This window comes from Hydra vulgaris, chromosome 06 (genome assembly GCF_038396675.1).
Source record: "Hydra vulgaris chromosome 06, alternate assembly HydraT2T_AEP".
Classification (NCBI taxonomy): domain Eukaryota; kingdom Metazoa; phylum Cnidaria; class Hydrozoa; order Anthoathecata; family Hydridae; genus Hydra; species Hydra vulgaris.
The window spans coordinates 25,287,090-25,311,594 of record NC_088925.1 but is presented as its reverse complement, the minus strand read 5'-3'; the positions used below and the strand labels follow the sequence as shown (position 1 = coordinate 25,311,594).

Below are 24,505 nucleotides of genomic sequence, written 5' to 3'. Positions count from 1 at the left end.
TCATCAATTTATACAAAACCACAAACGTCGGAATAGGTTTTGATTCTATCATCTACCCTTTCTTTAAAGAGAAAACTTTATTCTATTCTTTAAACCTAGTAAAGCTGATAACATCTCTCCTAAATTACCTAATCTTTTAATCAATAGTTAAAAGGGAATCAATCACAAAACTCCAAGGAGTAATACTTGATGAATAAGAGAATTCTTATTAAAATAAATTTTAAGCAAGATTTTAAAAAATATATTTCCTTCTGATATAAAAGAAAATTTTGTTCTGAATAATGCATAATCAAAAAAACTATATTTTTCGTTTATAAACAGTTATTTTTCTTGTTGTAATATCGCTTGGGGAAGTACTACTCACACTAAACTAAAAAATATCTATAGTGAATAATTTTGCATTTTCTGATTTTTAAAAACTAATTTTTTAATTATAACACACGAGGCAAACAAAACTTAAAACACATTTTTAAACAAAAAAAAAAAAAGAAGTTTTTTAAAAAATATATAAAGTTATTTATATTTAATTCTTTTAATTATATAAAAATTGATATGTAAGTAGCGAACTTAATCAAATATTCTAGTAGTAAAACTTAGCCATTTAGTAAGTCTTTTCTTTATCTGCCTAAAAATCATAACTTTATATTCACAAACAATGTAAAATAAAATCAAGTCTTTACTTCTTTCGGAATAAATATTGGTACTACATCATTTGGTTTGTATACAGCATAAGGTGATTTCATACCTACTACGAATATAGAATTTTCCTTTAAAAAAAATCTCCACATCGCTTTATGAAAACCACGCACGTCTAAGTCCCACAGTTTAAAACATTTGGCTAAGTTATTCCATGTTTCATAGTCACCAGGGTTATTTTGTTTTATATAAATAACATATGTGTGATCCTTAGTGTCAGGAATAAAGTCATGATGTGTGCATGGATTTTTTAAGTGATCAACGACTTCGGCCATCCTGTAAAAATACAAATTCATATTTATATACTTTTTAAGACAATAGGAAAAAAAAAAAAGAGTAAATGTATTCATGATTTCGTTGTAATCCTTTCAACCTTTGTGAGTATTTTTAATATTTATAATATTGTAAACAAACTTTCTTACTTGATCAATTTGTGCATTTCTTCTTCATAATTATCTTTTCTAAGCTTATCTACATCAAAGGATATACCCGTTTGAGTGTTCAACGCATGCTTGCTAAAGTAAAGCTCTTGGAAATAAGAGTTCATATTCAAGCCTTTTGCACCAAAATGATATGTCCGAGAAACATCAGGAATAATACATTCACGCCCTAGTTTGTTTTAAAAACATTTAAACATAAAATTTTATTAACAAGGCTTAAAATTCAATTGCAATTTAACTTTTCCAATATTAACATTATCCAAATAAAAATAATATTGTACCCTTTCTATTACTTTCTAATCGCATCCACATGTCCCAATCCCAAAACTTATCACTTCCAGGCCACTTCTCCTCTAGTTCATTTTTAAACAGTGACCTTTTGAGTAACCTGAAAAAACATGATGCAATTGATTAAAAAAAAATTTTCAACCAACTATTTTCAATAGTATATATTCAAAAAACTATCTTCAAAAGTATTTAAAAAAATATTCAAAAGATTCACCATCCTAATCCAGGCATGGTTTCAACTCTATATAATAATGAAGGATCTTTACATGAATGCTCATAACCCTGCATGAAGAAAATATGTGTTATTTTTGATAAAATTAAAAAATAGTAACTGAAACCATAAAAACTCCTACTTGATCATTCCATGCAGAAATGCAATACAGACTATCATCAGAGCGTAACAATGGAGCTAATTGACTAAAATAATCAATTATATCTTTTGAAACATCTAAATCTTCCTCCAAGATTAACATGAAGTCAGCGTCTGGATATTTATCAAATGTTTCAGTTAATGTTCTTTTGTAATGCTAATAATTACAAATTAAATTCATCCTTTTTCTTTGTAAGAGTTAACTTTTTTAAATTTAATTTTTAATCATTACATAAATTTCCAGATTTTCAGAGAGCACAAATATTTAATAGAATAAAATGAAAAAAATCTATTTTTATATCTAATTTGCTTTTATTTTTATTAAAATATATCAAAATGTGCAGTTGCGAAAATTCATACCATCATACCTGACTAATCCTACAATTTTTACTACAAATAGGCGTATGTTCAACAACAGATACTTGAAAAAGTTCAGCAACAGCTGAAGGTTCATCAAAAAAACCATCAATGTATACTGTAACCATTTTCGGGTCAACACCGGGTGTTGTAAGAAGTCCTCTAAGCATTCTGAACAAATAATGAGGTCTGTTAGCCGCAATAACAGCAATAGGTACTTGTTCCATATGACTATTTGACAACAAAGTTCCTTTTAAGTTAATTGGAGCAGGACTACTACCTAAATATTTAAAAAAATATAAATCATCATTTTTTTTCTATTAAAATATTGTTAAAGTGACATAGCTCAACACTATCCATTGTAAATAAAAACATGTAAAATAAATTTGTATTAATTTTCTAAAAGCAAATGATATAAACAGACTTACAACTACATACAGTTCCATAACCTTCGTACTTATTGCAAAAAAGTTTACGGCGCTCAACTGTATCATCATTTCCCCAATCACATTCTTTATCTTTTTCAGAAAGTTCAAATATGGCTTGAACTACAATAGGTGGGCCCCATTGATCAATTGAAGGTGATGGCTCATGTCCTTCGGCTAACCAATGATTTTTTTTCTGAGAAATAAATGCCCAGCTATCTCTCCAATTTATTTTGCTTATAAACCGACTACCAAACTGTTTTATTGTATTTCTACTAGATCCTTTTAAACTGGAACTTCCTTCATCCTAATATAAGACAAACCTAATTTATTCTGACAAGTTTATTGTAATTCTGACAAGCTTAGTATTTCAACATTTCTACAAAAAGTAACAATTTCTCAAAAATCTATTATATCGATTTTATTGCAATAAAAAGAACTGTCACATAAAAGTAATTATTTTTGGTCTTTGAGGTAAAATAATAAGACTATAGTTATTTAATGAACATTTTAGGAAAAAAAAGCACTTTTTTAATTTGCACTTTTGAAAACTTAATTTTCACAACTTTTCTAATTTAATTAAAATTAATTGGACACAAGTCAACAATAAAAAAAATGTTTTGAATGACTTTGTCTGAGAGTAAGAGGGTTATTATTTGTAAATATAAGAATACCAACTATATTGCAACATTTTTTTGCAGTAAATAAATAAGTTTTGTTGTCTAACAAAAACTGTGAATTTTAAGTCAAAAATTTAAATCCACAAGCCACTGTAAGCCTTAGGCTGTTAGAGAAGAGAGATCAGATTAAAAACAGGCTACTAGTTCTAAGCAATAAAAAAAGTGAAGATTTTTTGCCAAGACAAGAATATAAAGTTGAGTAGTCAGCAAATAGTGCCACTTAAGATGTAAGATTTTCATGAAGATTATTATTATAGATAAGAAACAATACAGAAGTAAAGATACTTGTGGTACCCTTAAAACTACATGAAACAAAGAAGTCTTAAAAAATAACTTTAATACTGCAGTTAGAAAGAAATAATTCCATAATCTTAAAATTTATTAAAGAAAACTTTATATAAAGAAACTAATAACAGAGTGTATATGTAAGTAGGATAGTTAGAGAGGTCAAAGTGTTTCCTAGAATTTTGAAAAATTAAAACCACTTATTTAGCACTTTTTAAAAGGTTAGCAAAAATTGAAGAGAGTTCTGGAGAACATTTTTTCAAGACTATGATGAAAAACATGTCTGAAGCATAAACTGTTAAAGTGTTTAATTTAGAATTAACTTTAGCATTGAAAGCCAGAATAATTTCGATGTTTAAGAATGAGTTAATATGTTTAACTGGCAGTAAGAGTATGGCCATTAGATTCAAGAGTCAAGTTAGAGTAAGATTACTTCACAAATAACTCTGCCTTATTCTGGGAAGAAGTAAAAAGATCAGACCCATGAATCAGAGATAAAATGTTAGACTTGCTTTAGTTAATGACACTGTTGGAGATCAAAAGTTTCTAGAACCTAACATTTGAGATAAGATACAAGATTAAGTAAACTGAGAATAACTTAACATCAGACAGGACCTTTTTACATTGGCTTGGAATAATAAAAGGACATTTTTTCTTAAGAGAGATGTTCTTGTAAAAAAGATGAACAAAGTAATTACTGTTTAATAAAGCAACTACTAAAGGCGGTGAAAATGCGAAGTAGAATGGGGCTTGACTTAAAATTGAAGAGCCATATATATAAACATATATGTTTGCTATTTATTTAGACGCTTGCATACAATATTTTTTTATATTTATATAAACTTTAGTATTTATATGGTGTAGTGTTTGCCAAAAGAGAAGATGATCAGATGGATGTGTGGTGTGACTCTAACAAGATAAGAAAAGGAGGCATAATCTTAGACAGATAAGAAAAAAATATTGTATCAAACAACATTTATTAGAGAATATTAAAGAGATTTAGGTATCAGCATGTAGAAAGGTAGCAGCTTCAGGAGAAAATGGTAGTGGTAGAAGTAAGAAGACTTAAAGAGAGTGTCTTTACATAATGTATGAACGAGGTTTAGTTAAGGAAAGAAAATGCTCTTGATTGTTTATATTAGAGAAACAGCATAAAAGAGGAAGGCTAAAGCCTGATAATGATGATGATAATGATGATGATGATGGTGACAACCCTTGAAATTAGGAAAAATGACGATGATGACAATGATGATGATGATGATGATGATGATGATGATGATGATGATGATGATGATGATGATGATGATGATGATGATGATGATGATGATGATGGTAATGATGAATATGATGATCATGTTGATCATAATGATGTTTATATATGCATATATATATATATATATATAAAATACAACATGAATTTTGAATGAAAAAAAGTATACTTTAGGATGTATAAATGTTTAGTATATCCAATTAACCTGCACTTAATTGGATGATATATGAAGATTTAATTGCTAAAAAGAGAATTTGCTTAACTTCTATGCTTTTAATCTGAGCAAAACAGCAAATTTTAGGAAACAACTAGTGTTAATACTAACTTAACAAATAAAAACTCTATTGAATGATATTTTTATTTAATTTCTATATTTTTAAATTGATGCTTTTATAAGGAATAAACTTAATTGCTTCAATAAACTCTAAACAAAAAATTAAATGTTTTTTTTTTAAATAAGAAAAATTTGTGTTTTAATATGCCCTTATCTGTTTAACATATATATTTAAGGCATGTTTTCAATAAATTATTCAAAGTTTTCGGTAAAAATCCTCTAAATCTTTGTAATCTATGTAAAGCATTGTTTGCTTTACATTACCAAAATTGTTGTTTTTTGGTTATTATTATAAACTGTTTACTTATAACAAATGTAAAAAACAAAATATTGCACCCAGAATATCTAAGGAAAGTTATTATAAATCTGAAAATCTATATTTAACTATTAGTCGATAAACAGTTACTTGATAACTTATAAAAACATTTTACCTATACCACAAAAATTCTTCATTTTTGACGAGATTTTTGACGAGAATTTTGACGAGAATTTTGATGAGAAAAAAATATATTTTACTCTTTCAATTTGTAAAAAAAAAAAAAAGAAGTTAATTATGCTTTGTTTAAAGGGATTCCAAACATCCAAGACATGTTATGTTTATATTAAAGAAAATGATTTAAAAAAATGTTTGGACTAAATTTTTTTGATTAATAAATGCATACCAAGAAAAACTAACATTTTCATTTTAGTTGAAGTTTGCCTTTCGCCATTTTGTTGTAGGCCAAAAAGTTAGCATAATATACGATGCAATATACAGACTTGATAATTTATTTATAAGCGCATTTTATTCCCAAGAGTTTCATTAATTTTTTTTTTTGTTTGCATAAGATATTTTGAAATTTATTGAAAACATGAATAGATTATTCATGTTTTCAATAAATGATTCAAAGAAATCGATTATGTAAAAAAAAAAAGTCAATAATGTCATGTACTAAAACTCTTAGAAACAAAACGCGCTTGAATAAACTATCAAGTCTGTAGATTGCGGCATATATTATGCTGACTTTTTGGCCTACAACAAAATGGCGAAAGTCAAACTTCAACTAAAATGAAAATGTTAGTTTTTCTTGTTATGCATTTATTCTTTTGTTTTAATCAAAAAATTTGGCCCAAACATTTTTTTATCATTCTCGCTAATATGAACACAACATGTCTCGGAGGTTTGGGATCCGTTTAAGGTCCTACCTTAAATTAAAAAATAATTTTTAATTGCATTTTATTTAGTTTTACCCAACTATTGACCATAGTGCCTTGTGGTCAATATACATTAAAAAGATCATTGTAATGATACAAGATGCGCTTAATTAAGTGATATAGGATGCATTTAGTTAAGTAAATTAAACAAAAGTATAGCATCAGCTTTTTTCAAAATTATTAATTTTTTATATAGCTTATATGTCCCATTTTTAAACTTTAAAGAAAAACAAAAGTTTTTGTATCATTTGCAGTTTTTTCATAAAGTGACCTAGATTACCAGGTTGCTAGATTTTATCAACAAAACTGTGAGTGATACAGAAACTGATTTTAGTACTCAAAATAAGAAATTTAGCGATTCTTCAATCACTAAGCCTCAAAATTGCTAATGATAAAGTTGCATTGGATATATAATATATTACTTTGATCATAAAAACCACAATTCTTCCTTCTTGTAACAAGTTTAAGAATAATATCATTGCTTCGTCTTCTTTAGGTACATATGTGTCAAATACTCTGCTTGCCATTATAACACCTGTCACTTCATTTAATACCACAATATGCATTCCTCGAGATGAATCACCTTCAATAGCATTCTCATAAACTTTTATGCCATCAACAGCTACATAGACACTATCTTTACCAGACTTAGCTTCAATTTTGATTTGCATATTTTTTGAGCCTAAAAAATCAATCACATATTTAACTCAGATATGACATAATAAAACTCAGTAATCACAATATAAAACTCTTTTGACAAAATTGCAGTAAAACTGATTAGGAAAACCAATAAAAATATAAATAAATAAACTAACAAATGGGTCATTCCAGCTCAATTCAATTTATGCTCGGCACCATGCCATCTCAGATTTTGCTGATTTTTGGAATACAAGCTTGAATTAATGAAAGAAAACTTCACTCCAAATTTTAGCGTCTGACTCCTTACGGTTTCAGAGATATTGATACTTGGTCCCAATCTCTTTTTTAACTTTTTTTTTCAGCACCGTTTATTTTTTTGGTTCATTGCATGACACAATTAGCTTTAACTTATGAAATACTTGTTTAATTGTGGTAAAAATTTCTACCTAACTATTTTTTAGGGCGAGGAACTTAAAAACGATGGCTAAAACACACAAAAATTTAAGCTACTATATGAAAATTCAATTTCAAAATGGTGTAACACTTTTCGTAAGTTTTTTGATGCCCCGTACAAAAAAATGTTTATCTTGAGATGCCTAAAAGATAAAATTCTGAAATTTTTTCCTAATGTTCTATATGTAACAAACTCCATAATACAAAAAAACTGCAGGGGTTTTCTTTTTTAAATCAGATTTATTTCTATTCAAAGTTTTATAAAAAAATTAGGAAAAAATTGTTATTTTATACAAAAAAATTACTTGCATTTATTTTTCGCATTTTTTTAAAAGATTTTTAGAATCTTGCTATCTTAGGTGCAGTTCTAACATATAAACTTATTTGCATTTTATATCTAAGATCATTATGTTTAATAGCTAAAGGATTTTCTATTTTCAAATCTTCAAACAATAATTATTTTAAAATTGTTTCTTACAGAACTAAAAAATATGAATGATAAAGAAATATGTTCAATTGGAATAACAAATAAAGAAATTTGTAACAAACAAACATATGTAAAATCCTATGATATCAAGAAAGTTTCAAGTCTTAATGATGTTGAAAAAGACTTGATAATTAGTCGTTCTGGCATTCAATTTGATGAAAATGCAACGGTTTGCCTACACCATGAATATGTTTATTTAAAACGTTATTCCGCAATCCACATAACTTGCTGTGATCCATTTAATTCACACAAAGGAAAAAGAAGAAAAGGTATTATTACTTAATCATGAAACTTTTTGAAAACTTTATTGTAATTTTATATAAATTATATATATTTTTACAAAATATTCACTGAAGCAGTAGTTATCACTCATGTTTTTAGGAGGATGTAAAGAAATTAATATGCAACTTGCTGGGAAATTGAAAAATATTGGTATTAATGTTATTCCTGGAGAAAAGATATGTCCCTCATGTATGATTAAATTGATGTCATTTAAGGATAATGGACAAAGAGAACCGACTTTTAGCCAGGTTTATGAAGATGAAGATAATGAACTTAATATAAACGAGTTGTTAAAAAAAAATCTTAATTCTTCTTTGACGACTATGAACATAAGTCCTCTCAAAATGCATGCAGTAAATAGTCACTCTAGAGTTGCTCTTGGCAAAAAAAAATTGTTACATGTTCAAAAAACAGTAAAGTTAGGCATCGCAAGGACTTTAAATATAGATCCTGAAGAGTTAAGCCATGAAGATTCCTTCAATAAATTATCTAAGGAAGTCAAAGGTAAAGCAAATGACATGGATATACTTATTAGAAAAATCAAGGAAAAAATGTTAATTTCCAATCGTAATCAGAAAATTCAACTACTAACACTGGTTCCAATTTCTTGGTCTCACAAAGATATAGAAAAAGAATTTAATGTTACTAATTACATGGTGCAGATATCACGCAAATTGCTGCAGAAAAATGGTATTTTATCTTTTCCTGAAAAAAAAAAAAGGAAAGAAAACACCTCAAGAATCAGTAGATAAAATTATTGAATTTTATTGTAATGATGAAAATAGCAGACTAATGTCTGGTAAAAAAGATTTTGTTAGTATAGCTCGAAGATCTCACATGCAAAAGCGTTTGATTCTCTCAAATCTAAAAGAGCTATATGCAAAGTTTAAAACCTGTTATCCAGATACAAAGACTTGTTTTTCTAACTTTTGCTCACATCGTCCAAAATGGTGCATTACAGTAGGAGCATCTGGTACGCATACAGTATGTGTGTGCACCTACCATCAAAATGTTAAGTTAATGATTAGTGCAGTTGAATTATCAAAGGATTATCACGAACTTATTGATATGCTTGTTTGTAGTAGGGCTAACAAGAATTGCATGATACATCGTTGCCCTATGTGCCCAGAAGATTCTGCATTAGTACATTATCTTGAAAATGAGCTATACTCTCAAGACGATATTGATGAAGATGATGATGATTGTATAGATTATAAACAATGGAAAACAACAGACCGATCTAAGCTATTAAGTCTAACAGAAACGACAAGTAGCTTTATTAATATTTTGAAAAATAAGTTACAAAAACTTACTGTTCATTCTTACATTGCAAAAAGTCAAGCTGCTTCTTTAAGAAAGTTAAAAAATGAGTTAAGTAGTACTGAGGTTGTAGTCCTTTTAGATTTCTCAGAAAATTATGAGTTTGTTGTACAAGACGAAATACAAAGTTTTCACTGGAACAAAATTCAAGCAACATTGCATCCAACAGTAATTTATTATAAAGAAAATAATGTCCTCAAATGTGATTCATTATGTTTCATCTCAGATGATTTACTGCATGATGTAGATATGGTTTATCATGTGATGAAGCTAGCAATTGAACATATTAAAAATAATATTTCTCATCAAATAGAAACTGTCCATTACTTTTCAGATAGGTGTGCTGGCCAGTACAAAAACTGCAAAAACTTCATAAATATATGCCACCATGAACAAGATTTTGCTATGAAATGTACATGGTCCTTCTTTGCAACAAGTCACGGTAAATCACCCTGTGATGGTATTGGCGGGACTGTAAAAAGACTAACTTCAATTGCTAGCCTTCATCGAACAACAACAAATCATATTCTTACAGCATCTGCAATGTTTAATTTTTGCCAAAATGAAATCATAGGAATTAATTTTTATTACATATCTAAGGAGTCAAACACAATAATTCAAAGTGAAATGGAGCAAAGATATGCAACTGCAAAAATGTTACTAGGCACTCGCACCTATCACAATTTTGTTCCAATAAGTAACACAAAAATTGGAACTAAAGTTGTTTCTGAACAATTGGAGTATTCATTTGTTTTTAATTTTCAAACTGATGAGATTATTAAAGAATTCTTGTCTAATATAAGCATTGGCGCGTTTGTATGTTTGATATATGATAACAATCCATGGATCGGACTAGTTGAGGAAACTGATGTTGAAAATAAAGACTTTCTAGTTAGATTCATGCATCCATGTTACCCTTCAAGGTCATATTATTGGCCTTCTAGAGATGATTTGTGCTGGGTTCCATCGACAAACTTATTGTTAATAATTAATATTCCAACAACTGTTACAGGAAGACAATACAAAATCAGTGAAATAGATCACCAGAGCATTGAAGATAGCTGGGCAAACTTTAAACCAGAGAACTAATTTGTTATCTTTCAAAGATTTTTAATTTTTATTAAATGTCGAAGATTGTCAATTTTTATTGCCTTTTAGTTTTATTTTTCTCATTGCAATTTAATTATTTTCATGGTTTTAGTGTAATTTCGAAATTTTTTGGGTTTATTATTATAAGACTTTGAATGCGAATAAATCTGATTTAAAAAAAAAAACCCTTGCAGTTTTTTTGTATTATGAAGTTTGTTACATATAGAACATTAGGAAAAAATTTCAGAATTTTATCTTTTAGGCATCTCGAGATAAACATTTTTTTGTACGGGGCATCAAAAAACTTACGAAAAGTGTTACACCATTTTGAAATTGAATTTTCATATAGAAGCTTAAATTTTTGTGTATTTTACCCATGATTTTTGAGTTCCTCTCCCTCAAAAATAGTTAGGTAGAAATTTTTACCACTATTAAACAAGTATTTCATAAGTTAAAGCTAATTGTGTCGTGCAATGAGCCTAAAAAATAAATGGCGCTGAAAAAAAAAGTCAAAAAAGAGACTGGGACCAAGTATCAGTATCTCTGAAACCGTAAGGAGTCAGACACTAAAATTTGGAGTGAAGTTTTCTTTCATTAATTCAAGCTTGTATTCCAAAAATCAGCAAAATCTGATATGGTATGGTGCCGAAATATTTTTTTTTTAGTTGATTTGACATGGAATGACCCAAATGCCAGACACATAACTAAAACATGATTAAAATATTTTTTCTGATTCTTAATTCATGTTTTAAAAATATTCTTAATTATAAGCAAAAAGTTGTAGGAATAAAATGAAAAGGGTATTTTTATGATACAGTTGTGAAAAATAAAAAATATATATCTGGTCACACATCCAACACAGTTTTATAGATAATGTTACATGTGTGACATTACAAAGACAAAGTAAAATTCCTAAAAATAGGAAATAAATATCTGATGCGGATTGATATAAAATTGTAATATATAAAATAATTTTATTGTAGATAAATATTTTTAGCATGAATTTAGTATTGATATATTTTTTGTTTAGACTAATCTTTATTTCCTTTTCTCAACTCATCAAAAAAACCCTACTGGTTTTTTGAAATTTTTTTTTAAATCTGCTTGTCAGTTTAAAATTTATTTAAGATTATTGAAATGTTAATAATTTGCTACTTTAAGTTGAGGTTCAAATATAATGAAAACAAAAATGTCTTGAGCTGAGAAATTTAGAAGAAATTGAAAACTCTAGAAAAAAATCAAAAAGCTGCCAAAGAATACTGCATTAAAGTAAGTAGAAGGATTGAAAATGTGAGAAAATTGAAAGTTGCTAAAATGAACAGAACTGAAATGGCTTTATATATAGGAAGTAAATATTGAAAGTAAATATTTATATATTTACTGTAAATATTAAAACAAAAAAGTAAACAAAAAATCAAAGACCAATTAAATGAATCAATAGCTTCAAGTTCAAATTTATCAAAACCAATAGAGCACTGTCAAAATCTCCAATTAAGCATAAAGCTGTTGTACAAGGTTTGGTAAACTATGTTAGCTTTTGAAAAATAAATTGGAAAATAAAATGAAAAAATAAAGTTATCAAGTCATATCAGTGAAAACGATAAGTTAGTTATTGATTTTAAGAAAAACAAAATTCAGTTTGGGAAAATGGATACAAACAGAAGCTAAGAAAATACTTTTTCACTGTGTTTTTGAGAGTGGCTCACACTACTTTTCAACCAATCCATGGAGTGATAATGCTTTTCTCTACATTTTTATAAAGCTCTGGCTTGAAAATGTACACTTTTTTTATAAGAAACAGCTGCAGACCAGTGTCAGTACAGATTGCATGGAAAATTTTGTTTGTTCCTAAAAGCATTATGTATCAGCTCATGGTGGTTACATAACAACTGTATATCACAGTCACTTTATTCATCTTGTTGGCTTGGCATTTGTCTGTAATGCAAAAACGAAGTAAAAAATTCACCATAAACTGATACATAATGCTTTTAGGAACAAACAAAATTTTCCATACCATCTGCACTGACACTGGTTTGCAGCTGTTTCTTCTAAAAATTGAGTCCAGCAAAGCAGGCAGTGTGGCAGCAGCAGAGCACAGATAACTCAAAGCATCTTCATTTACAATTAAAAATTATGAAATATAAGTTTTAAAAAGTGATTACTAAAAATCTGGACTGACCTTCAATAGTTTCTTCCTTAGTTTTTAAGCTAGAGATTAAATAAAAATATCATTAAATAGAGTTTTTAAGTTCTCTATTTATTTCAATTAAGGCTTTTTCTAAGGAAGAATAAACTTTGTTTTAACTGCGTTAATTTAATTGCTTTAATCAACTCTGAACAAAAAAAGTGCAGCCCAGAATATCTAAGCAAAGTTTATCTTAAATCTAAAAACTTATTGTATGTCTGTAATAAAATAGTTCAGTGTGTGTGCAGGTTTTTTTACATACCTCAGCATATATAGGGTGAGCAATGGCTGCACGCTGGTGATCTTACTCCTGACCCAAAACTGAAGGAAATTTTTAACTGTATTTTCAAATGTAATTTCAAATTTAAAATAAGCTTTTAGTTCTCTATTTGTTTCAATTAGATTTATCTACAACCACCCAGTTGCACTTTATGTGGACATTTGACTATACTTAGGAAAAATCTCTTTGCGCAGCATGGAAAATAAAACAAGGTCATGATATATGTTTTTAGCTTAATTTTTGAAGTTCCATCAATAAAAAAATACTTCTGAGGGCACCTAAAACACCCTAAAAAAGTCAGTAATAACACTTTTTCAGATAGGTATCCATAGTCAAAATTGCAATATGTTTTTGAAACATTTTTTTATGCTTCATGAATTAAAAAAATCATTTAATAACTGTAAGACACCAAAATGTTTAATTTAATTAGTTATTGTCTATTAAAATAAAGTTAATATATGATGTTACAAGTGTTTTTAATTACCATACATCTAAAGGGATAAATCAAGGGCCCCATAAAATTTTTAAATAAATGAAATAATTTTTTTATATGTCAAATTTTAAAAGTTCGATGATCTTGTGGTTTTAAATACAAAGATTTGAAGACTAAAAACTTTTAAATTAAAAGTCATTCTGTCATCAGCAAACTAATTATGGTAATTGAACGCATCAGAGAAATTCCGATCTCACAATCAGGAAACAATCAGATACTAGGCAATTATTATAAAACAATTTATTTCTACCATCAAAATTCATATTTTTATTTTCATGATCATTTAAACTTATGTAAATAGAGTAAATACTTTTATGATAATATTATTTTGAAATAAGAAAGTAAAATTAATTAAAAACAATTAAAAGCTTTAAAAGAGAAAAATAATAATAACAAAACAATTAAATATGACAACACTTGAAGAATATTGCTTAACAGAGCATTAATTATTTACTTTAATAATTAACAACAATGTCACTCGTGTATCTGATTTGACTACAATAATAGAAAATGAAACGCAACCTAGGCTAGGAGAAAATGAAGTTGGAATACTAAAAAATATTTTGCAAAAATTTCAACACTTGATAGAAAGAAAATTTAAAAAGTTAAAATTAGAAAAAAACACTTTTTTTAAATATGGATCAAAAGAAGTCATTATAAGAATAAGTCCAAAAACTAAAGAAAGTAGCGCAGTCTTTGAATCTGCTGATAAGAATAATGAAGAAACCAGTCCGTATAGGATGATAAAACATTGGTCAGCTCTATAAAGGAAACATATGTTAAGAAGATCACAAAAACTATGGGAAAATGTGCAGGTATTATAATTAGTTGCGTATAATATATATATATATATATTAGGGTTATGACTTTTTGACTTATTAAAAAAAAAATTTCTGTGTCATAAATCGATGAACTTTTGTTAGAAAACATTGAAAACATGTTCAATTCCTCTAGGTCGTAAAAAAAGGTCACCCCGCAATTAAAATTACGAATCGTCATTTATTTAATCTTGTTACTACTACTACTAATACATGTGGCTTTGTTGAAAATCATTTAAAACTTGTATAGATTAAAAGTGTTTAGAACTTTACAACATTTTGGAAAATTCCAGATTATTTTAGACAACTTTAGATCATTCTGGAACAATTTAGAACATTCTGGAACAATTTAAAACATTCTGGAACAATTAAGAATATTCTAGAACAATTTAGAATATTCTAGGACACTTTAGAACATTCTGGAACCATTTAGAATATTCTAGAACAATTTAGACTGTGTATATATAGCTGCTTATCTAAATTTATAGTTATTACAGAAGCAACACATGGTGACGTACAAGCCTAGCAATAGTAGCATTCAGAAGAACAAGGATGTCTGGACCAATAATCTGGTAAAATTCGAAGACTCTCATAAACGAAGAAGAATGGTACCTTTGGAAGAATATTCACTGGAAGAAAAGTGCAGAATGCTGCTCCAAAAGCAAATTATCAAACACTACCATTTCCTTGGACCAAAAGTCAAAGGAAGAAAGGAACGAATAGCGGAAATTTCAGAAGAAGTCACCAATTGTGGAAGAATAAACTGAATTTTCCTCGTGTATCTGATCTATTAACATGATGAACATTGGTTCAAAATGAAACTAATCTCTCTTTAATGCAATCCTTTTTGTAGATGAAGTTGTTAATTATGACTCTGCTGGAAGTAAAAAATGGTTTGGTAATACCTTTGTCAGAAATGACCTGCCACACAGGACCTTGGGTTCAAATTTTTGTTTTTGCAATATGAAAATTTAATGTGGAAAAAATACCTTTTAGATTATACAATATTTCTTTCAATATTTATATCTAGCACAATGATAAGATGAACCTCATATGTAACCGACCAAATGTAGTAACACACGCATAGCATCTGGAATTGATTGTGCTAACACAGCAGTTATCTGTTAAAAAATTTTAAAGTTAATGAAACTGTGGAAAAAAGCATTTATGTAAGTGTTAACACTAAAAACATTTCTAGTTTAGTTTGAACTAGAACTAGAGCGAGCTTGTGGAACAGACAACCTTTTCAACATGTTTATGTTGGCAATGAAACAGTAATCATATTTTAATCAGATTTTTTTCAAAAACACAACAAACACTTAATTTTTGTAAACATGTTGTCAACATTTTTTATTTGCAAGTATTTCTAAAAGATATGTTTCTTTACTTTAAACTTGCTTAACCATTTTGAGTTCCATTTTAACTTTAAACTTGCTTAAACCATTTTTGATGCTTGATTCCTATCAGTCAAAAAACCATGAGGTATTGTAATTTTAATATTGAACTGGTTTCCAAAAAACAACCCAGTTTTCGAGACAATATAAAAAAATGTTTTACTTCATAAAATAATAAACAAAAAAAATGACAAAAATATGAGAATAAATATTTATAATGCTTTTTTGATGCAAAATTCACAAATAGCACTTAGGATACTGAAATATAAAAGGAACATGCATAAAAAGTTAAGAAAACATAAAGAAATTTTATGCTATGATTAGTTGAAAAATTTTGTACACATAAAGGTTACATATGCTGTTTCATCATGACGTTTATATGTTTAAAATGACTATTTGAGAGTTTCATTAATCATTCTTTCTCTTACACACAATCTTATATACATGTACAAAGTTAAAACTCCCATGACAATATTTTTAATTACAATAGTCATTAAAATAATCATTAAATAGTAATCATAAATTACTGTGACTTTCAACACATTTATTTACATGTCATCTAACATATACAAGTATAATTCACCAATAATACAATAGAACATATGCGCCATCTGATATTAGGCAGTGACAAACTTGTTTCAGTATACCCAACTTGTCTTTATAGTATATCATTATTGGATCTAAAAAACATTGCTGGGTGTTCCACTAATAACTCTGTATTTCATCTAAGACTACAAAAGTATATATTTCTGCAAAGTCACCAATAATGACATGACTACCAATGAATGCATCATTTAATCAAATTTTATTTTAGTTGATTAAGGTACTGTAATTGAGAGTAGGCAATAAAAGAATGAGCCTGTAGCTTTTCAAAACAAGATACTAAGAGTTTAATGAAAGTCAAAACATCTGCTGTCAAAATCAATAGTGTTGCAAAATATCTAGTTATTCATTGCTTGTAGTTTGTCTTAAATTCATTAATTTCATAACCTCCTAAAAATTTGTCCAAATACGTGGTAAGTGGTTCTTTATTTTCTACTAAGTAATATTTAAGGCATCCACTAGTAACTTGACATTTTGGTAATTTTTGGTAAGGAAAAACAAACAGAATGTGTACCATTTGCACCCAGCAAAATGTACCACTTTAAACAGAATGTTATTTGTTAAGATTAACTAGTCATCACTTATTATGTACAACTTCCTAAAATATATAAAGACTTTTTTTCTCCTTTTTTCTTTTCTATCTTTTAGTAAAATGTTTAAATAAATGAAGATTCAAAGCTTACAGTTATAAAAGTAAAAGGTATACAAGGAAACAAAGACTTCAATATTAAAGGAGCTAAAATATTTAATAAAGTCATTCTTAATAGATCTACTTTGCTATATTACATGCATATACTACTTCAGCAGCGGAAAAGGCAAATAAAGGTCTCTAAAGAATAAAAATCACATTTTTACTATAAATTGTAAAACCAAAGCTGTTCAACTTTACTTGATTATAAGTTAAAATTGAATGTGGTAGTGGTGTAGTGGTAGAGTGCTTGCCTCATAAGCAAAAAGTTCTGAGTTCAAGCCCCATGCTGCAACCTTGTTCGTCACGTTTTATGTTATAGAGTTGAGAAAGGGTTGTAACCTCAACCAAAGTAGCCTCCTCAACTGTAGTGGCCTTCTGGACCTTGGGGAGGTGAATTAACATTAATAATAATAAAAAAAAGTAATTAAAAATATTAAAAGCAAATAAAAAATTTTACAATGGGGTGTTTTGAAATTATGGACTCATAAGTTGGGTTATATAAATTAGTTGTTATTTTATCATTTTTAATTTTAATCATGTTTTTTCATATTTCAGTGCTCTAAGCACGTTTTTTGAACTCTGCATCAAAAAAACATTCCAAGTCATATTAAAATCTCAGGAACCATTCAATTTTGAGCCAATTTTTTGGTAGATGAAAAAATAGTCCATGAATCAAACAAAGTATTTGGACCCATTGTTCAAAATTTCCAAAAATTTGGGTCATTTATATGGAATTACCCAAAAGTAACTGCAGATGGGTAATTCTCCTTAATTTTAAACCAAATTTTTTGTGGTTATAGCTTTGAGTATATTTAATCATTTGAAAGTATCCACACAACTCGTTAAATGTCAGTTTAATAAAAAAAAATTAAAAACTTATAGCAAATCCACAGACGTGACAACTTTACCACAGACGTGACGTTAAGAGTAATATCACTTATGCTGAAGCAGCTATAAGTGTTCGATTCCCGCCGGAGTTCGATTCCCGCCACGTCCCTGGTAGTACCGCGCTCAATTTGTTTCTCCGCGCAGCGACCTTGCTCTTCAAGGTTTGTGTTTCGGAGTTAAAGAGTTGAGAGAGGGTTATAACCACAAGCAGCCTCCTCATCTGTAGTGGCCTTCTCGGCCTTGGGGAGGTGAATTATTAAAAAAAAAAAAAGTGTTGTTCAAGTAATTTTCAAAAATAATAATCATCTGTAATCAATAGTTTTTATTAGCTAACATAAAATAGTAAATGGTACAAGTTTTTAAAGTTTTTAAGTGTTATTAATACATAAATTAGCAAATGTTTTTGAATGGTAAATCTTGTGGAAAACTGTATTGCCCCCTGTTGTTGAGGTTTGGCTGGCACAATATAAACACTACATCGCCTTTATCGATGACAGAGATGTCATCTTTCTCCGGGAACGTGAAAAATTCCTGGCCAGATCTTCTCAAAAATTTATGACAAACTCATTTCCATATGCAACTAAGGCTTGAATTAACCCAACATAGTATTTGACAAATTTTTTGGAAGTTTGAAACTTCACAATTACAAAGTCATTCATTTTAATAGACAAGCTGTCCTCCTCACTATCGCCGTAAACACTGTGATAACTTAGTCTTGTCTTTTTCTTTTTACATTTACTTGGGCCTTGGTTTTCTAGTGCCAAACCTTTGGATATTGTTCCTTCAGCAAGTGCTTTCTTCCTTTTCAAGGATCGTTGACCTGGTAAAGTATGTTAAGGAATTTCTTAAAACAGAAGCAAATAAAATTATTTATAAAAAAAAAATTACAAAGTTAAATAACAGTTAAATAAGGTTTTTGACGCACAACTTATTTCAATATTTTATGAAAATACAAGGCTCGCTGAAAAACTAAATATTAATGTTCAAACATTCTTGATGGCTAAGTACCTAGAACATTTAAGCAATGCAAAAGTTTGCAATATTCAATATGAGCCAATTCAAATTTATACATTAAAAGGATACGAGGATGAAGATCTGTCAAAGATTCAGTAGGGATTAGTACTTCTCCAATACTATAGTGATTGTATTTTGTACCATTGTCACATTCAGTGCGTGTCAGCCTTCTCATATACAATGTTTCTTTTTTAGTGGAACTCCAAAACACCTCATGAACTTGTAAATTCCCCTTGAAAGTTGTTAGGTTTTTGGGTACACATTTCTCATAGAGATTGAAATCTGTTTTTTTAATAGTATAGATGGTTATACTTGGACACTTTTATTTTATTTCTTCAACCAAACAATTAATATCAGGAATATCTTTCCCTTGTCATATTATTCTGTCTGCTATTCTTTTGATACATCTTCCTATTCCATCAGGGGCACCTTTTCCGTGCCCCTTTTCTGTGAAATGCCATCTCATTGTGTTAGCTCTAAACTCTTTTCAAAAAAAAGTACCTAGCAAATAGAACATGGACTTGTTTCGGTACTGTTGAGAAGTACTATCGCTAAGAAAATGAACTGTTTCAATGATAGGCAGCTTTTCTTTCAAGTCATTAATAATAGGCTTTAAATGTGCACAGATTCCAACAAAGTCATGTTGCCTCTTATCTGAAAATGTACAGTAAGATTTAGCCTTTATTTTGTTTTCAGAAATACTGTAATAGTACGCCGCAACTGTATGGATTGACACTTGGTTTCTTGATCCACCAAAATGGAGCGATTGAATTTCTTTTGAGTATTTGCAATTGTAATTTTCTGAAAAATCACAATAAATGAAAATATCCCTAGGCCCCAAGTTATTTTTTATTTCTGATGTAGCTTTGTACTGGTGTTTTATATTGCATACATGCCTCATAAACTTTTCCAACATGTTATTAATAAAATGTAAAAACAGCTGTTTTTTAGTTAATGTTAACTCTTCTTTTACAGTTTTGAAACATGTCTTCATTTTACCGTTTACCAAAACTTCAACTATTTTTTTAGACCATTGGGGAAAAGTTGCTTGTTCATTCTCAAATTCTTTACAAACTATTTTTTTGTTTAAACAGCATACTCCACATTTTCTTTCTAGGCACAATTCTCTCAGCTCGCCATCGCATGTTATACTTTTTAGCAAGTCAGTAGGATATTTATATGCCAACATCTTTAAAGTATACAACTTTTCAAGAACCAAAGCAAAATTCTCATGGTCAATACAAAGACAATTATCTTGTTTACGGAAGTCTGGTTGAACTACCCAAAAGGGTCTCAATTTACAAAATGTGCAATAAGATGTTGAATTGAACTCGTTTGTTTGTTTGAAGTCATTATACAAATTTAACATTGTATCATTCAATAGTCTTTTCTGTTTTTTCAGTTTGTTTCTTGTTATTGTTTCTTTTTTCCCAGCAGTAAGCCTACTAGAACTATCTTTTTCTAAAAAGTTTTGTACTTCCATCTTAAGTTTTCGTTGTTTTAGTATATTTGAGAGTTGATGTGTATGGTATGGATTGCGTGGTAAGATATATCTAGAAGTAAGATTGTTAAGGCTTCTTTGAAGTCTGTACTTCTTTATTATCTTTACTTCCTTTGAGCATTTTGTACGACTAGTCATTTTTTTAACCACCTTTCGAGGAGTATTTCTTTTGCAGACTGCAGTCTGTAGAATTTTTGTTTGTATTTATCACCTCTTTGCTTTAACAATTTGTTTTTTTCTTCTAATTTTTGGATTTTTTTCTTTAACCCATCTCTATACTTTCTACGAATTTTTAGCCCGCTGCTATTTCTGGAACTAGATTTTTGACTGGGACCAGGAAGTACATTGAAGTCTAGTTCATTGTTGATAGGAATATTTACAATTGGACTTTCAGGTGGTGTTGACAAATATTCAATTAGTTGTTGTAATTAAATTTAGCTTTTCTTAAATTCATTCTTGCTTTACTTTTGAACATTCTGAACAACTATGGTTTTCCCTCCCAATCAGCAGCAATTACAAATTACTTATTGGATGTATATATTGCCCACCAAAAATGCTGGAAAAAACTGTCAACAAAATTAACAATTGTATAACTTTGGCTAAAAAATCAATCAATAGTAATTTTTCAGGACTATTACTCACAGGTTATTTTAGGTGTTCTAACATTGTTTGGAATGGTGACTGTTCAACAAACTTCAAAGGACCAAGCAAACCAATAGAAGCAAGTTTTATTGACACACTCAATAAGTTGTTCTTGTATAAATATATACCCTCACCAACATTCATATTTAAAAAGATAAATGCATAAACACGTTAGATCTTGTTATAACACTCTCTAGACAAAATAAGTAAATTAACTTTTGATCTTCCTCTTGGATGTGAAACACAAAATCATATAATTGCAACACAATCTTAACATTGAAGAATCAAATTCTTTAAACCTATTTGTTTTCTCAAAGTTATGTTATAAAAAAGGTAACTATGCAAAACTAAATGAAACTTTTAATAGTTATGATTGAATTGCTATGTTTAAAAATGTTAGTACTAATGATTCCTACAAAAAATGGATAGATATATATCATAAACTATGTGCTAAAGTTATCCCTCCTATATCAAAACCCACAAAAAAAACATCAACCTTGGATCACAATTGACATTATTAAGTTAAGTATAACAAAAAAACAAACTTGGTACAAAAATAGAAATACAAAGTGGAAAGTTTCATTTCTAGTTAATCTTTATAATACAGTTTGTAATAAAATCAAAAAGTATACTCATTCATCAATTAGTAACTTTTAATAAATGCAATCCAAAAAGACTTTTCAACTATATTAATTTTAAATTCATTATCAAGCCCTATTAATGCAATGATTACTGAATCAGATATTAGCATAAAGAAAGTGGATCTTTTAGAAACTATGGATTATGTAACCCAAAACAAATAAAAAAATTTATTCCTTGACTATGCTAAAATTTTCAGAAAAGTTACAACATAAACCTTTATTATTTAAATTTTTCTTTTTCATTTCTCAACTTCTTTTGGTCCTTTTTTTCTAACCTTTTCTTACTGATCTTTTATCACTTTCTGAAAGTTCATGAATTTTCTTCCGTGTTGCTTTTTTTCTTTCTCTGTCTTTTTGTTTTTGTTCTTCATACTTTTCTGGGTTTTCAGCTTTCATCTTCTCCCTCGCCTTTCTTATACTTAGTTTTTTCTATCTTTCCCATCTTTGTAATCTATCAGGCTAGAAATATTTATCTTTTCTCTAATAATTAATTGGCTAAATGAGCAAAATTTTAAAATATTAAAAATAGTATAAATAGACATTAAAAAATCCATATACAAGTAAAATTGTTATTTGTTGTCACGTCCGTTCCACTGGTGTCACGTATGTTGCTTTCTGTATTCCACAGATGTGATATCCACAGACGTGACAGATTAAAGGAAAAAGCCTAAAAGGGGTGCTATGTTTTGAGGCTAGGACTCTGTTCCCCTTGGAGTAAACATGTCCAGGTAATAGTTAGTAATTAAAGTTATTGCTTATAAAAAAATTAATTTTTATACTCTATAAATGTTTACCACAGATGTGACACTCACACTAACAAATTCAACTTTTAAAGCTTCAACGCTTTTTAACACAAAACAATTCCACCAAACCTTCCTTCAATTTTACTCATTAATAAAAATGTCTGGTATTTCAGCTAGGACAGCAACAGAGAGCACTACTGCTTCATCCTTCAGTTTTTTTTTGATGTTAACAACTCTATCTACAGACGTGACACTTGAGCTGGTGACACAAGCTTCAATCACATAAAAGTTACTTTGAAAACATGTTTTGAGGAAAATAATATGTCAACTCTAATTTTAATGTATTTTTAATTATTTACTATGCATTAAAAAAAGTAAAGTACTTCTATCAAGGATTAAACTACTTGGGATTAGCAAAAGGTTTGGATGGTGACATTCCACGGACGTGACTTGTCACAGTCTGTGGAACATAATTTATTCACTGAAAATACTATTTTGGATTGGGTTAGATTAGTTTAACATTGTATGAGCTGTAAATTTATTATTTATACCCGTTAAAAATAAAAATAGTATTAACTTGAAAGAAAAAATTAGTGGTGACAATATATTGCTACCTTTCTGGAGAATCACCCAGATATTAAAATACTTGCTCATATAATTGAAATGTTAATTTAAAAGACTCTTTTAATAAAAAAATTTATATATTCTATCACAGTTTGATATAATAAATTAATGACAAAATTTTTAAAAAAATAAATAATAAGTAAATAAATAGTGTATAGTTGCTTGGAAACTTATTTAGAAGAAAAAAAGTTTTGATTCAGTCATAAAAATCACCAACCAATATTAATATCTGAGTTAAAACTTATAATAAAAATTACCTTACTTGATGGTAAAACTCCTTCTTTATTATTTGTCTCTTCCAAATTTATACTTTCATCAATATTTTCATTTGAATTAGCAAAAGAGCTACGAAATCTTTTGCGGTTATCAATTATAAACAACACATTAAAAATGACAGTCACTACTAATACACCAATTAAAACACCTTGTATAAGCTTTCCAGAGCATCCTCTATTTTTATGTCGAATCAAGCAATTACTGCAAGGCACATTAATTAAAGTAGAACGAATAAAAGTCATACTGATAATAAATATATAATAATCATACCATATGGTTGAAAAATGTTTTCATATTTTACTCTAAAAAAATATTTAACAAATTAAGCATTAAAATTTTAATCAAAACCAAAAATGCTTGCAAAATATAAAAAAATTCAGATAAATAACATTAAACTTTAATGATTATAGTAGTTTATCTGTAATGTAATATTCATGCACACAAATAAAAACGTTAAATATTACTTAATAAAATTATTACTTTATAAATTACACTAAACAATTAAACAAGAACTATTCTGCCTGACTGTCCGTGTATCAAGGTTTAAATCCTTTTAAGAAATAAGCTTTATTATATTTTTACTTTAACTATTTAAAACTTTTAGTATTAAACTTGAGCGTTTAAGTAGTTTAAAAGAGTAGAAATGATTAGTTCTTTAAAAAAACAATTATTGATTTAAATAGTAAAATGGAAAAATTAACTATTAGTTAAAACATGCTTTAACGATGCTTAAGCATTAAACGGTATTAAATAATAGTTAATTTCAAATTATTTAAGCTTATATTTTTTTATCTTATTGTTCCAAATTTGAACATTAAAGTACAAATATTTATTAAAGTACAATTAGGTAAAAACAGGACCAAATTTACCAAACACATTTTCAAAAACAATTTTTTTTTATTATTTATTTGATAAACAATTGTTTAAATTTTAAAGCGTATAATTATTATGCCAAAATTTTGGTATTTATTAGGATAAAAAAAAAATGTTTTGTAAATAAGTTTCTATTTATTAGAGCTGTAGTCCTGAAATTGCATACAAAAGAAAGTAACCTTGGAAACCATATTAGAGTTTAAAGAGAGGTAACAAAAAATGAAATATTT

General features: G+C 28.2%; 2 protein-coding genes across 3 annotated transcripts; one reads left to right on the top strand and one right to left on the bottom strand.

Annotated features, from left to right (window-relative positions):
- Positions 1 to 600: 600 nt before the first annotated feature.
- LOC100211281 (protein O-linked-mannose beta-1,2-N-acetylglucosaminyltransferase 1) lies at positions 601 to 24,218 on the bottom strand. 2 transcript variants are annotated; one of them, XM_065799702.1, is made up of 9 exons: positions 23,384 to 24,218; positions 6,762 to 7,021; positions 2,580 to 2,883; positions 2,163 to 2,431; positions 1,778 to 1,951; positions 1,639 to 1,706; positions 1,418 to 1,524; positions 1,119 to 1,305; positions 601 to 972 (listed from the first exon to the last, which is right to left on the bottom strand). In XM_065799702.1, the coding sequence occupies exons 2-9, from the start codon at positions 7,008 to 7,010 to the stop codon at positions 669 to 671; spliced, it is 1,662 nt and encodes a 553-aa protein (XP_065655774.1). In that variant the 5' UTR covers positions 7,011 to 7,021; positions 23,384 to 24,218; the 3' UTR covers positions 601 to 668. The 2 variants fall into 2 exon arrangements, with proteins under 2 accessions (XP_065655774.1, XP_065655773.1); XM_065799701.1 differs by having other exon boundaries at positions 23,389 to 23,714.
- LOC136081746 (uncharacterized) lies at positions 7,909 to 11,297 on the top strand. Its single transcript, XM_065799703.1, has 2 exons — positions 7,909 to 8,187; positions 8,300 to 11,297. The coding sequence occupies exon 2, from the start codon at positions 8,840 to 8,842 to the stop codon at positions 10,607 to 10,609; it is 1,770 nt and encodes a 589-aa protein (XP_065655775.1). The 5' UTR covers positions 7,909 to 8,187; positions 8,300 to 8,839; the 3' UTR covers positions 10,610 to 11,297.
- Positions 24,219 to 24,505: the final 287 nt, after the last annotated feature.

What these genes read in the sequence shown, in the direction of transcription:
- LOC136081746 (XM_065799703.1), top strand. Translation starts at nt 8,840, where the DNA reads ATGTTACTAATTACATGGTGCAGATATCACGCAAATTGCTGCAGAAAA.
- LOC100211281 (XM_065799701.1), bottom strand. Translation starts at nt 23,644, where the DNA reads ATGACTTTTATTCGTTCTACTTTAATTAATGTGCCTTGCAGTAATTGC. An exon ending in ACCATGCCTGGATTAGGATG is followed by an intron (nt 1,525 to 1,638) that starts GTGAATCTTTTG and finishes ATGTTTTTTCAG; the next exon opens with GTTACTCAAAAGGTCACTGT. An exon ending in GAAATGCACAAATTGATCAA is followed by an intron (nt 973 to 1,118) that starts GTAAGAAAGTTT and finishes GTATTTTTACAG; the next exon opens with GATGGCCGAAGTCGTTGATC.